We start from the raw sequence: 16,538 nt of genomic DNA on the forward strand, positions 1-16,538 counted from the left end.
CTGAAAGTAAAACAGAGCAACATTAAACGTATTGTAGTCTAGACGAAACGCCATCACTTAATGATTGATTTGTTTACAGTTAACAGATATATTGCGCTACAATTATATTTATATATCAAGTGCATACCCAAATAAATAATAATAATGACAATGTAAAGACAAGTTCTAAATATTTAGCTCCTTATAACCAAAAAGCCACCCCATGTAGAGTAGTGACGTCACACGGTAAAAATGCAGTAGCGAAGTGCAGGGCGGGGGGAGGCGCGGGGGCGCGCGCGCACGCCGCCGTCACATCATCCTCGATTGTTTACCCCGCTAGTAACGTAACGCGCCGTTGCCGCGCCGCGCTCGCCTCCTCTCACTTTCGCAACGCGCCGTCTCTGTCGCACGCCGCACCTCCGTCTCTCCCTCTCTCTCTCTATCCTCGCTCTCGGCTAGCGGTGTTCGACTTTTTTGGTCGTGCAGTTTTTTCCGTTCTCGGTTATGCTTGCTTTACGGACCTACATTGTTTACAGTCAACTGTTTATTTAATCTGCATATTATTTTATAGTTGCGGGATTTTTTTTCTTCTTTAACGAGAGATCCGGTAGATTGTTACGCAAACCACTTGAATAGTTGTTGTTTATATCAGTTTATTAAATAGAGTATATTCAAATATATTTAGTATCTATTTAGATATGACATAAGAAAGATTGTAACATTTTTTAAATAAAATTACTATTAAATAAATTTATTGTAATGTAACTTCGTTAAAAATTCAGCTAAATATTTATTAAACAAGTAAATGTATAATACGTTAAATGTATAATATAAATGTACATAGTTTTTTTTTAACTCAGCGTGGTAAAATGATTACGTTAATTACTATAATAAAATTTTACAGTCAACATTTCAAAGTATAAACCAAAATATTTAAGTTTCCATATTAACACAGTTCCACACAACTTTATATTTCACAAAACAATGAGGCTTTGTCGAACATCTGCGTTTTCAGTTGGTAAAGTTGCGCGAACTTACGTAAGTCCGCTGCGGGACCGGTTAGGGTGGAAATTTCCCGGAAAACTACCGGCTTTTCAGCGGCTTCACCCGGGCGTTATCGCCCGGCCCTGCCCGTCCAAGCGTCACATTTTAAATTCAAATACCCGCAGATTTTCCCAACCAAGTTTTACTCTACGACTCGAGAGCTTTGTCGAAGAATATTTTTGCTCAACATCCGCCATGTCGCGGGGCGAGCTTTGATGTAACGTTTGAATTTCCATCGTAATCTATTGACCTCTTTGTCGTAGTAACGGAAAGACATTAGCGCCGAGTGAAGACATTGGTACAAGCTTGCTCTTTCAGTAGTTTACCGCTGCAACTATAATGGCATTCAGCTTTCTTCAACCACAAAAGAATGATTCTTTTGAATGTCTCTACGATCTCTTTTAACCGTATGTAGATTAAGCTGTAATATACAGTTGGAGTTTGGTAGACCCGTGATTTTAACGTTAATGCGTGGTCACGTCACACGGTAGAAAGTGAGTTGGTCCCGCGCGAGCGCATCGGGCGTTAGAAAGCGGCCCGCCTCAGACGTCCACCGAGCACCGAAACAGTGACAGGCATGCGTACGCGCATTCTTTAAAATAATGCGACCGATCTTCGCACGGTCCTGGTTAACGTCTGATGCTGTTATGATTGTATGAAAGATGATTCATTTTGTTACTGGTGTTGGCATCGTTATAGTTTAATTTCGTAGGGTTCATTCGATAATGCTATATAATATACTTGGGAATTATGCACCTAATCTTATTGTTAGCTAAAATTTTTAGTTAGAATTAAACCCCTGTTATCGCATTTCGATGCGACCCCACGCGCGTCTGCCAGGTGCGTGGACCCCCTTCCGCTGCAGATGGTTACGTCGGGAAGAAGTCCGTTGACCCTCTTTGCGTTGCGGCTATAAATATTAACACACCTCCGGCTTAGTAACAAGATGATTAACCTTTCGACCTTCGTGCCTCGTCGTGCGTTACGTTATAACATAATATGCAAACGAATGTGACATTTTGAGAAATAAACTTGAATTTGATCTAAATTTTTACTATTTTATACCAAAATTAGAAAATGTCGTTAGGTTCTGTTAATATTTCATCAAAATCAATTGTGTGGAAGTAACCCTAAATGGTGTGAAACCGTAATTTGAGTGTCGCAAGTAGAAGACCTTGTACACCGCGGTATAATTTTTTTACTTTCGTTTAAAAGACTGCTTGTTTAACCGGTGCTTATAGAAATAAAAAAATAACATAGTACAATATTAAATGACATGATTTTTCAAACGACTCAAATATTTAAAATTTACAAACCGTAATACGTATATTGCACAACAAGAAAGTCTATCATTAGATATTATTGTCGTGTGTATTGTCATTTTAAAGACAGCAATATTTAACAGAAACTGACTAAATTAAACTGACATCACAATAAATTTGAGAACTTATCTTTAAATTTGTTATAATATAAGTATGTTATAATGGGTAGTTTAGAATCTTATAAATCATCAAACAATCGGATGTTTTATTATCCAGCGAGTTTTGGGGTCTGTATCAGTCCGTTTTCTCGTTCTTTTAGGAATTCCGTGAAAACCTCTCTTAGGGCCACCCTACACCCCTTAAAGCACCTTTAAGTTCTTACGCCTAATAATTTGGCGGTGCCTTGAGTATCCAATCAGTTAGTACCGAAAGAGTTCTTTATACAAATGTATATTGGTTGTTTTTACATTATGTTTGTCCATACATGGTCAACTAATGAGCTGTGAATTTGTTCCAGACGGAGCTGTATGGCATAAAATGGCGTAAACTGGTATGGGGGGAGACGAGCGGCGGCGGCGGCGGCGACGTGGAGGAGGGCGCCGCGCCGCTCGCGGACCCCGTCATCAGCAGCTACGCGCGCTGCCTCGCCGGCGACATCCTGTGCGTGTGGCGGCGCGTGCCCCACGACCTGGACACAGGCATGCCCGCGCCGCCGCCGCTCTCGCTCCGCGCCTCCAAGGAGTTGTGGATATTCTGGTATGGCGAGGAGCCCGACCTGAATGGAGTCGTCGCACCTGAGCTGATTGCTAGCCGTGAGTATTTATTTTTATTGTGGATATCTAGTATCTTGTCATTGCATAAATGACAAAACCCATTAATCTTTTAAAGATTGTAATTAATTGCGAATACACAAATATACCTAATAATTAATGGCATTTGTTATAATTAGAGTCTGTTAACCTCCACAAATGTACATAAACCTAATGATTGAATCGCTCCTCAGCGGGTTGCTTTAAAATAGCCACTTTTAAGTGGAAAACTTTTAATATATCGGTAAACTACTTTGCGCGGCGCCGGTTAAAAGGCTGAACTTAACAGCTCGTTTAACAGGCTCTTGGGATTTGTTGTATCATCGGTAACAATTACGCGAAAGATTAAGATCTCGCGACGTCATCTCTCTCTCGAGGAGTCTCGGGAGGAGGAGGGACGGGGAGGCGAACTTGAGACTGATTAATGTAATAAATGACGTTTTACTGCGATATTTAAGTACACTTGGAAGCTGGAATATTGGTAGCTTTTGAAAAGTTTGACAGAGAATTTTCGTGGTGTATTATTTGTTGGTGTAGGTTTTTAAATATTTTAGAGTTAAATTTAAAAGGACTCAAATAATTCAATGGATTATTGTTGCTTCACGTTGTTTTCCGTACATAGCAATGTAGACAAAAGGAACCTATTGTTAAGAAATGGCAATCTTGTTTTTCCGCGGAATTCTGGAGGTATTACATGTTGAATGGCGGAACTCAACGCCTCTTAACTCTCCGCGCTAAACCTCGTTACCAGAGCGAACAGATGAAAATATTAAATATTTCATTTCCTCGAGTGGGAATCGAACAACCTGTCGCGTTTATAGTTGCACGCTTTGGTCTTTGCCACGACTGGCCTCTTTGTTGTTGCTTATTATTTTCAATTATATTTAGTAAAGAGTAACCTTAAATGTAACAAACTGTACGAAAAAAATTAAATAACAATTACTTCAGCTACATTCTCAATGTTGAAACTATGACAAGAAATGGTGTTCGTAGAATTTATACTAACAAGTTTCAAGTAAAAGTGCTGGCGAGATGTCAAGAAAAGTTGAAGGCAGTCCCCCCGAGCCTGTCGAAGACTAGTTGTCGGCTTTATTCTAACGCAACAGGTGGTCTGTCGTCAAATAGTTGGCGAATACTTTGTGAATGACAATTTATATCATACATATTCACACGAGTCAAGATACTTCTTCTTGTGTATGTGCGTGTTGTCTATTAAGAGCTTCTTTTACTTGATAGCCAGAATGAATAGTCCATCCAGTATGGTAATATATCAAAGTTTTTGTAACACTAGTAACTTTATTGATTGAGCTATATAGTATTGAAACAAAAATCATTTTGAACTATTTTTTTTTGTAATAAAAAATACCTTGTGAATTAAGTGCGTTCGTTATGTTTATAATACCTACTAAGTGTGGCATAGAGTTCCGCCACTTTAAATTCCATTTATAGTAATAGACATACAATAAATTAGCAAACAATTAACTTCCCGGAGCTGTTCTGAACAGTTTAGCGGGTTTCGTAACAGGCGTTGAGAATTGTACAGTTATCGTGACGGCTAGAAACTTGGTGATTCGACAACGTATTGGGCAACACTCAACATCGTTAATTGTACAAAAACACGATATTCCTAACTATAGTATCCGTTGGACGTTGAAATTTTGCCTTTTGAACTGCTCTTTTGATTGAGTTTATCACATTCATAATAAATTGTAGCTTACAGAATCTACTTTTTGAAATATACCCATTTCCCGAATTTATTCTGGCGCTACCTGGTACTGATTATAGCTACATTGAGAAGCTAAATCCTACTTAAAACTAAAATATAAATACCATTTAAAATGATTATTTTAGTTTTCCGAATGTCTCCTCGAGTTCTCTTGCGCGAGCATTTATTTAAAGTTATCGGCGCAAGCACAGCACCGGTGAACAAATTCAGGCAAGTGCGGCCGAATCCCAAAATAGAAGGTGACATAAATCTACATAAACGGTCCTTATTTTGGCTGTTGCCCATTGTGACGATGATGCTTACGTTTCTTTATTAAATCAAACGTTTTCGATGTTGACTTCTCTTATATCATTGTTATCACTAAGAGCATAAGAATTCTATTCCAAGTTGTTTTATAATTTATTGTATCTGTTTTAAATTAATATACATTTTAGAGCTTCCCTTTTTACAGCTTTTTTGATTTTACAAAACGTTCTATCACGGTTCACCTTCTGCCAATACTTGTAATTCCAATAAGAAACTAAATCTTTACATCTATTAATATATCAAGGTGGTCATATAAAAAGATTATATTCTTTAGGATTATACTATATGCAAACAAAAAAAATTGATTCCACGCTAGATAATGAAAATGATACACTATAAGTTTCCATCCTTGTGTGGGATGGTACGAATCTGCGGGTTGTGACCGTGGCTGGCCAACGTCAATTGTTTCAACCTTGGTTACCCATTTAGCTCGGGAACAACATTGCTGATGCTGTCGTTATATTTCAGGATACCTTATTACAATTCTCATTTGTTATCATTATAGAGATAGATATATTATGTTATAAACAACAGTTGTTTATAGTAGGAAGGCTTCAACGGAGGCGCGAGCGTTGCGTAATTTCGCACCTAGGTGCCAACTAGACTTAACGATATTACGCGAATAGAGCGCCGCACGTCCTATAAACCCACTCGCTAAGTGGTCCATTAACTTAAACATTAAAATTTTTAGTAATACATTTGGATTAGGTGGATAAATTTACAAATAGTGAAGAGTGTATTGCCAAGTCGAGTTCGATTCCCACTCGAGGAGATTAAATATTTAATTTTCTTATTTTTTTCGCTCTGGTGCCGAGACAAATTCTAAAAGCATTACGTGTTGAGTGGCGAAACTCAATCAACTCAAAGCCTCCAGCATTCAGCGTAAAATTGTCTTAACATCAGCATGTACCTATCCTGCTGTAGGTATGCAGGATACGTGAAGAAGGAGCGTGAAGCTCATTTAAAATTATATTAATTATTATTTAAATGCGTCAATGAACGTATTTATGAATATTTTCTTAATTGCGCCCTGTTGACTACAATTGGTACTCGTATATCGTTCCCGGTCACCCATTTCTGCGTATAAGGCGAGACAGGGTGGGCAAGGACGCACGGTATCGACTCGCTGCGCTGTGGAAACGCTAGCTACCCTTACCACTTCGTCACGTTTATACCATGCTTAAATTAGATTTCAAATTATAAGCTTAGATATGTTTTAGAATATAATCAGCAATATGATTCAACGCAAACTTCTTTATTTATTTCGAGAATATCATTTACCAAACATGGCTAATAAAAGCTATGCATAATATGCAATACAATATTTATATCAATATTTATTGTCATTTGCAAACTTTCAAATGTAACAGCAACTTTTGGCGGAAAAAAGTAAATAGATATTAAAAGTAGATAAATGATAATGTTAGTATTGTGAAATATTTTTTCTATATTTACATTAATTCAACGTTCTAATTAATGACGAATAATGAAGATTAATTAATATTAAAATAACCATGTAGTATATTCAATTAGCCATTTATATAACACTATAAATTGTAACTGGTACGCTTTCATTATTTAGATGAGGCCTTATAATTTTTATAGCTTAATACCAAAAAAACCTCTTAATATTAATTATGTAAAGTATTGCGACAGACGGACGGTGGAGAGAGGTTGATGCTGCACGACCGAAGGTCGCCGCCATGCCACTGCGGACGGAAATAACTGGACGTATAGCAATTTCCCGATACGATCGAACTTCAAACTAATATTTTCATTCTGCTTGATGAATTATAATATACTAGTGATATAAAAAAATATCTATATATAAAATTAATTAATGAAGCAAATATGTGCCATTTGAATGAATTGAGTAAATATAGTGCGTGTTGTCATATTACATTTTTAATGATATTAAGTGTGATTATTTTATTTAGTGGGGAACGGAGTGTCTTAACACTAGGGAATCCCTCTGCCTACCCTGCTGTGTGCCAGATAAAGCGTGAAGTTGATTTTTTAATTATTTTATTTTATGAAGAACATAAGTTTTCTTGTATTACATCGGACCGTACCTACATACATGGGTGTAAACGTTTAAAGCGACATCAGGCTACACGCGTGGGTAATGTCCCCTAATGCTGCCGGCTACAATTTGCGAGGAATCCTTGGCAGTTCCCAGGCTGGCGGCGTACGTGAGCCTATTTGTGCTGAGATTAACGGTTGACCCGGCGCGGCGGTGGCGGGCGGCAAGAGATAATCTGTTTAGCCTTCGCAGATGTGCCGGGGTGACTTGGGGATAGATAAACTGATCTTTTTGGACTAAACTTGTGTCAAAAATCATGATGTTTAAATTGATGTTTGTTAAGATTTTGTGTTAATATAACTTGAGGCCAGTCGTGGTTCAGGAGATCAAAGTGCCTATAAACGCGACTGGTTGTGGGTCCGATGCCCACTCGAGGAAATGAAATATATATTTATTTTTATATGTCCATTTCTTCGCTCTGTTGTCGAGGCAAAGCGCGGCGTTCCGCCACTCAACAGGCAATCCTCCAGAACGGAAAGTGGGGATCAGAGTGTCTTAACACCAGGTTCCCTCTACCCACCCTGCTGTGTGCGGGATACAGCGTAAAGCTGATTTTTTTATTTTGATTTAATGGATTCATGACTCTTAACTCAATAAATAAATCGGATACGCTTCATGGGTAATAGGATTGTGCGTTACATTAATTAGTCAGACACCGCGCGGCGATCACACGTCCCATTCATGAATATGCATCCGCGTCACTTGATTCATTTGTAAAATGGGCGTGTGTTTCCCGCTCGTCTGTCATTACCTAGTTGTCTGGGAAATATTGGTTTTCCCTCTTGTAACACTTCTACTAAATGACTACTATACATTTTGACCAAGAGTAAAAAAAGTACACCATACAGTGGTAAATTCACTGTTTTAAAAATAAATTGTCCAACTTTGACATTCAGAACTAATATTTGTCGCTCTACATTACTGGATCGAACTCATATAAACAAATCATAAATTGTATTAGATTTTCTGAGTGATTAATTAAATTGAGTGAAGATATTTTAAGGGAGTTCACAATGGTATTTGCATTATTTTTATTTTAAAGACATGGTTTATTTTTATATGTCGTCATCTCATCTCATAAGACTATAATTAGATTATATAATATATTCTTGTGTGTCCATTATTTTGATATTGTCATTTGCTGCAACTGTTTTTGATCTGCGATGCAGAAATTAAGTTGGTGCCCATAGAAGCGCGCTGCCTGATTGGGTTTGTCTGGTGGAACGTGGGCGGTGGGTAAAATGTCAGCCCATCCCCTGCGCCCGCTCTGGCCCTCCGACGCCTTCTAACGAATTCGATAAAGGTCAAAATCTGAGCCATGACTCCCTTGATTTTACTCTATAATATAACATTACTCAGAATATTCCATAATATACCAAACTTCCCATAAACACATATTTAATTATGTAAATGGTGATTCAGGCACTTTACAACGAAACATCGGCGTATTCATAACATTTTATTAGCATAACTCAATTATGTTACATCTCGTGTAGGAGTTTGCAATTATCCCCGTCAGAATCCCTAGTTTATGGTTCAAAGTTACCGTAGATTGCATTGACCATGCCCGCAGCAATTAGGGGGTTATGATGCGACAGCGGGTGGGTGGCGACGGGGCTGGGCAGCGGTGAGCCGGTGACCCCCCCCCCCCCCCCAGCTCTCGCCTCAAACGCACTTGTTTATTCATTATGCTATACATATTGTGATTGTGAGAACAGTGACGGCTAGTTTAGCTTTATTAGATTAATAAATAATTATTAGAAATAATGTGAGTTACATGATTAGAAAAATAAGATTTTTGAAATTAATTCAAAATGTCGATTTTTTTTTTATTAACTAATGAAACCCATCTATAGACGTTTGTTGACTAGAAACCTAAATTCAGTTATCAAAGAACTTTTTTTATAAAATAGTGTATGCGTACAAATGCAGGCTTACGTCCATTGCACTGAATGCTGTAAACGTGCACGTCAATATCGCTGTAAAGCCACGCGAGTGCCGCGGAACGTAGCTGCTAGTTCGTATTAGTTCTTTGCTCATACCTAAACTAGGCTTTAGAGCCCTCGTGGGCGGGCGCTGGCGGCTCACGATCCGCTTGTTACGGTCTGGTGAGTGCGGTCGTTAATCATTCACTCTCCGTGTCCACTGACCACTGCAACTCTATTGACTCAAGCTGACCCCTCTCAGTCTCACGTGTTGGTTAGTGCTTACATTGACTATAGTGCTGAATATACCTACTGTTCCCATTATAGATTGTGACAACTGTATGAGCGATAAGTACAGATTATTGTGATATTATACGCTATACAATAATGCCGATAGAAACGTTTAAGCGTTATGATAGTTTGATAACAATAATGTGCGAGCGTTCGGGCGCCGCGCCGCTGTCGTGTGCGGGCGGGGTCACAGAGAGGCGCGGACGCGGACGCGGGTGCGGGTGCGGGTATCGATCCCTCGTGCTCGCCCTTACCCCGCGCCGTGTGTCCACGTGCCATGTGACCTTCACGCTTATGTACACGTATAGTGTCCCACGCTCCCCTTTGACTTCTTTTGGATTTTATCGATTAATTGAAAATATTTTTTAAAAAAATATTTTTCATGTCGAAAATACGTTATATCTCATTCGTAAAGCATTTAGCTTAATCCTTATAATGTACACAAATAGTACGAATCTTATAACATTACATCGCGATACATTATCATATCGCGATAATATAAATAGATATTTAGCGTCGATCACAAATCGTTCGTACAAGCTTCTATCAAATTTAGCGGTGTCATAAAAATGTTGATGCACAAAATAAAGCGATGGTGGGCCGCGATAAATTAGGTGCGAAGTGGCGCGAAGACGGCGATAAGTGGCACCTACCCGCACGCCGTCGCTGATCGATACCTCCCACCTACCTGCCTGCTGCCTGCACCCTCGCCCCGAGCGCCGCGTGTGACGGACCTTGGAGTGTGCATCTATAGGTACTATTGTTGGAGCTGTTCTGTCGTCAATTAGACGTGTCGTATTGGTAAATCGTCAATTTACTATTGTTTTGGGTTAACGAGATGAGAGGTTAATGTTATTGCCAAAATGTTTTTTGTTTAATAATTCAAAAATTATATTAATTTGTCTTACATAAGACAAAGACAAACTTTTATGATGAATAATTACTAAGTGCATTTGAATAACCAAATTACCTACTGCACATGTTGAAATACAAATAAATATCAATGCATTTAAACAAAATACTCTATAACCAAATATGGTTATGACAAACGTAAATAAATTTATATTAATTGTAATAAAATGTAAATAATTTATTTTGTTGGCACTCCAGTCACCATCGTAATTAAGGCATTGTCAGTAAATTTCACTAATCTGTAACTAAGCCGGAATACGTCTAGACAGTGTTGCTTATTCGTACAATAGTTAATTAGGAGTATCTATGGTGCACCGTGTCATGTGACTCTTTACAATACTACTAAAATGTAACGCGCATTCACTAACTGGATTCACTAATTTTTTCTGTTTTGTTCTTCGCTTAGTAATCTAAATAATTGGCTCTAAATCTAATTGATCTTTATTTAAGTCCATTTAAATGATTTTATCTCTTGGTAGGATATGCGGAGTCATAAATCTTTTTTGCTGTTCTTTCGACGTGCCCGAACCAGCTGAGCACGTTCTTCTTCATTCTCACCGTGACATCCTCGCTAGTACCTGCTATTCTGTGTATCTCTTCACTGCGGATTCGATCAGCTAAGCTGATTCCGCATATCCTACGAAAAGATCGAATCTCAGCTAAGTTGTTTTATGTAATGTAATAAATACAATTTTTTAGTAGAAACGAATAATATTTTTTTAACTTAGTGAACAACTATAGTGCCAATATGGTGTTATTTTCGGTCTTATATCTATAACTAGTCGAGCCCAACAAGCATTTTTGTTTGCGCTTAATGTTCCGCGCGTCTGATAGCTGCCATTCTCTAGTTTCAATCGTATTTGTATGGGTTTATTTGCGATTTATATTGCTACTACGACTCTATCATATTGAAATACCGAAATATTAGGTTTTACTTTCTTGTGTCGACGGCCTGGACCGACTGGTTTCATAACCCGTTCCACCGGGCTTGCCCGCGGTCAGTACGACACCTGATCCTCACTGCACATGTCTTGTGGACGTATTGTGTAGACAGATGTTCGGGGGACAGTCCCCCCGACTGTCCACGCTAAGGGAGCCGGCCACTTCCATCACAAATTCCGTGACGATCTGTCTACGACCACAAAAAATGTTTTAGAAATTACCTATACTAATATTTAAACTATATGGACGCTTTTATAGGGAACCACACAAATTGATCGCTTTGATTTCTTGTTCACGAATTCCGAGACCAATTTTAATGACCGTCGGTAAACGAGCAGCGTGCGCGTGCGTCGGCTGGCGGCCGGTCGCTCGGATTCCTCACAATGTGCCCTTTGATTGTGTGTTATATAAGACCTTATAAATTATAGCTTGTTACCATACATACGTTCCTTCTTAATTAAATCAATGAAAGTAATCAAGTTAACGCCAACTTTGGAAATCAGGTAGATGATATATTAAATATCGCATCCTCCCATTTGCAAAGTCGTTTATCATTACAAATAGAGTCGAACGCTTGTTTCATACTGTGACGACAACGTTGATAATTGTAATAAACTAACATTTTCTAAAGTAGTAAGTAGTCTATGTTGAACACTTCAGTAGAAATATTTGAGGCGGTCGGGGCGCAGTCGTTGACCCACGGCGCGGCGCGGCGCGTTGCGCCTATGCAGTGTGCACGCTACGCCCTCGGACACGCACACGAGCCGCACCGCACCGCACCGAATGAGATAGATGAGCTGATCCCCATGTATCTTACTAAACCTCTGTTATCTTATTCTTACAAATAAAGACAGAATAATCCATTATAAAATTTCTAAGGAACTCATATTGCTGTAGAATATCTAATGTATTCCTTTTTTTATACACGTACCGTCTCTATACGTTATCTTCCCGACAGATTCCTCGTAATATTATAGTGTTTTGAGTCGCTTATCTAATTCAAATATTATCTCATCGCAGGCGATCTGTTTGAGATGGGTCCGATAACGAAGCATCCGCTACGCTAGTCACTCGTAGATCTCGTTTCTTTATATTTTATACGTGTTAAGTAAAAATACGTGTTTTTTTTTATATAATCTGTGTAGCAAGCAACAGTTATAAACTCAATCAAACAAATCAAACAGTATGGCAACGGTCCGTTGACCTATTAATTAGTATAGAGTGCCCTCTACACGATGTGAGCTTACTGTGAATATGGATATGCATATTAAACGCTATAGTAGTTGTAAATATTTTGTATACAATGCGATTCTTTTAAATGTAAATAAATATACTAAAATAAAATTATCACTATCTGAAATCTTTGGTAAGATAATATTTTTTATTGATAATAAATAAAGCGTACATTCATAATAAAACAATACGATAAAAATTATTATAACGACGCCTTATAAAACGTGTATTGCAGAATTTCTTCGTCTCAAAACGTTGTCAGCGTTTGTAACTCTGAGAAATTAGGCGGAACAGCGGTGAGGCCGTGGGAAAGGCCTCTACGCAGACGCAGTCTTTCTATATAACGGTGCTACTGTTACTATCGATACTTGTTATCTTTCATCGTTGATTCATTGACATTTATTAGGTGTTTATTAAAAAAATATATATATAATACGATTGTGTATTAATTATTATACGAGTATAATTCGTTTAGACAAATCTCATTTTTATACAGAATATATTTAATTAAAAAATGTTTTAAGTAAAAATCACTCCATTCTCTACTTTTAAACTTTTTTTCATGTTCAAATGCAGTGACGTAACGACATGCTATGAATACATTCTCTATTCAATATATTACCTTATTTTAAAAGGAATATTTCCCATAATATTTTAGATGTCCAAAAACCGTAGCAATTGATTAAGGACAATAATAACGTCGTTAAATAATAATATAATAAGTAACAAGCTTTCCGCAAGGTTGTTGAACGTAGCCGCGTCCACCGCGTTTGGAGTTTTATTATTAAACCGCCGCGTGACGTGTATTGACTGACGGCGGCGCGCCGATCGGGCTATATTGATGCGCGCGCGCACCGCCCCGACCAACTATACACGTATTTAGTATTGACAAACTAGGTTATTGCTTTAAGCGAGTTAAATATTCAGTAAGTTTTTAATTAAAACAACAGGTATGTTTAGGATTTTAAATATGAATTTTAACGTTAGTATTTATCGTATGACGTGTTTACTACATCATATTTCCAACCAGCAAGAGTAGAAGTGTTCTCACATAATGATTAGGTGTGTTCAGTGCGAGTAGCTTAGGGCTGAGCTGAGGACACAGTGAGAGGGTGGGCCGCAGCAGCTGCGTGACTCGCGCAGATGGCGATAACCGCCCCGCCGACAGACGACGCGCTCGATCCATACCACCATAGTGTCTTGAGGGACCGTATTGTGTTGCGGTTGTTCACTGCATTCAACAGTCGTTAAATTTAAATTATATTGAATATTTAAACATATTTTATTACATTATTTAAAAAAAAATGTACAAATTTTATAGATTTTCAATCGTATAAAAAACGCAATAAATTTTAATTTAACATTGTGGGCGTCCCCACCTAGCAGTCTTAAGTATGCGGAAAGCATAACATAAACTTTGAAATTAAAATAAGACATTTAAGTAGATAAAAAAATCGTACATTTTCCTACTTACATATTTATTTGAATAAAAGAAAATTTTTAGTAGACTTTCTTTAGATTAATAGCAATAAATCTATATTTGACTAAATATGGTTCGATCACGACGGGGTAGAGCCGTAGGGTCGGAGGGCCTATGCAGGCGGTCCATGACGTCGGCGGGCGACGCGCGTGACGTCACGCGTGGCGCACGTGGGCGTGTGCGAGCGGGAGGGCCGGTCCTCCGCCCGCGGCAGAGGGCGCGCGAGAATTGACAGATTTCCTTGCGCTCGATACTAGAGCTGGAATCACATTATCGCCGCCGATGATCTATCTAGCGACTCCGTGAACATGATACACCTTTCTTGTATACGTGAGACTAATTGATTTATGATGTGAGGTTAGAAGGTTTTTTGGATTATTTTTTTTTTTGCATTGTTATCTATTAATTATAATAAACTTTATTTACATTGTGACTAAACTATCGGAGGCTAGCTGTTGTTTAATTTTAGTATTGTGTTTAGAAAAATCCACCTTAAATCTACTTAAGCTCCTAACTTAATAGCAGTATTAGAATATGTTTACAAATTATTTACTAATTAATAGAGATGTACGTATCCGTCTAGAAATAGTAACGGCGTTAGCGGTAAGCGGTAACGCGCGCGGTGTAAACAAAGCGCGCATTTCACTGCGTCGTTGCCGCCTAGCCTCCCCCTCCCGCCTCTCCCCTCCCCATCGCCGCGCCGCCCGCCCATCAACCTGTCACTTCACTGTTTACCACCACATCTTCCACCTTGTGAGAACGTTGCTGATCAAAAGATACACTCGCTACTCTCACTCTTGAAAGTCTTAAACACTGATAAACAAATATGACCTAGTTCCTCCGACTATTAAAAACAAACTTCTTATATAAACTACAAGAAACTTAAACATTAATTTATTTATTTATACAAGAGTTACTTAAGAATATGCTTCTATACAATCGTATAAGTGAAAACTTAAAATGATTTATTCAAACTCTTCTTCTTACAAAGACATCATAAACATGAACGTCTTTTGAGCGAGTCGGCATGTGTATCAGGAACGCCTCAACAGGTCCCCATAGCCGTAGGGTGAGGACGGTGGCGAAGGCGGCGTCCCTATCTCTGCATTGCTTATACCTAGTTGTACCACATGCTTGTACAGCCCTTATAACATCAAAAAAAAATATAAAACATTATTCTCCAAGAATTTACATAATCATTACTAGTAGGTATAGGAAGTTCTTTTATAATCGATTTCCAAACTCCGATGGCGAGGCGGCTAAGGCTGCTTGTATCTTATACAAGTTGTTATTTGAATGCGAGACTCGCACGCTATGGCCGCTTATAATTCGGTGTCTGACAGCTAACCCATGTCGAGGTTTTGCCGTTCACGTTGATATGATTAATTTGTGTAATGTTCTTCCTTATTGTTTCACTACATTACATTTTCCCTTCCGAGTAATATCAGATTGATGACGTCAGTTGGCTATTGATCGAGAACGTGTGTTGAATACTTATCTGAAGATGTATAGAAATTGATGAACCCGCACCTCTTGGAAACCCGTTTATTAACTAAGTGTGGAATAACACTTTAAAAATGTTAAAAACGTGTGTTACATTTTAATCCAAAGTCGGTAATCCCTATCCGGATATAACTCTCTATAGCTGAACAACTTTAAAATTTGCCAAAAAGTAGTTCGTTCTCGCGCAGTGACTTACTTTTCGTGCCGTGTTCATGCTCTCACGATGTGACTGTCTGGCCAAAACCGGATACAACGTTCATCGTATATGCATGCAGCTTTAAGTGCCTATTAAGTTTGTATATTCTTTTTGCGCACGTAGCAGGGTCGGCAGAGGGAACCTAGTGTTAAGACTCCGCTCCAATGAAGCCACTTCCGTTTCCCCATTTTCCCTCGAATTCTGGAGGCATTGAGTGTTGAGTGGCGGAACTCAACGACATGCTATGCATTTTTACCAGAGTGAAGAAATCGAAATATTAAATATTATTTTCATTTCCTCGAGTAGGAATCGAATCCACAACTTATCGCATTTACGGTTGGACGCTTGTGCCTGTACTTTATAACTAAATGTATTTTAATAAATACAAGTAGCCAAAGTTATACTTTGCGATAAACGACAGATTTTATTCTATTACGCTCACCTATTTATTTATTTATTAGTATTGTGTGCTAAGTTATGTCAAAGATAAACATCGTAGGATCGGAACGCGACTCGCGCCTCGTCACGCAACTACGTTAGCGCTGTCGCCGTCTTCGATAAGTCCCGACGCTTCACCAAGTGCGGCATCGTTAAACTTTATATTTATTGGGCACACGATTAGTCCAACACTCGCCATATATTTGCGGTGACTTGTTGCCGCTACGTGGAAGCGGGAAACGCAAGGTTCGCTTTATTGGTGTGTTCTCCTCAGATGTTTCTTGCTATCTTATCTTGGATCGTGTGCATTAGTAGCGCGGATTCCAAATAAACATTTCGGAGGCGAATACACTTTGAATCGGCGCGAATCGACTGCATCGTTTCCTTAAATAGTTTATTTTAAGCTACA

General features: G+C 38.6%; 1 protein-coding gene across 3 annotated transcripts in view; it reads left to right on the plus strand.

The window, feature by feature from the left end:
- skd (mediator complex subunit skuld) overlaps nt 1-16,538 on the plus strand; it is a 58,368-nt gene that overhangs the window by 11,291 nt on the left and 30,539 nt on the right. For all 3 annotated transcript variants that reach the window (XM_085205376.1, XM_085205377.1, XM_085205378.1), the window contains exon 2: nt 2,803-3,097. In XM_085205376.1, the coding sequence (XP_085061502.1) occupies nt 2,803-3,097 (295 nt within the window). The remainder of the gene's footprint in view (nt 1-2,802; nt 3,098-16,538) is intronic.

Source organism: Heliconius melpomene, chromosome 20, assembly GCF_056956725.1.
Source record: "Heliconius melpomene rosina isolate 202511_hmr_F chromosome 20, ASM5695672v1, whole genome shotgun sequence".
NCBI lineage: Eukaryota > Metazoa > Arthropoda > Insecta > Lepidoptera > Nymphalidae > Heliconius > Heliconius melpomene.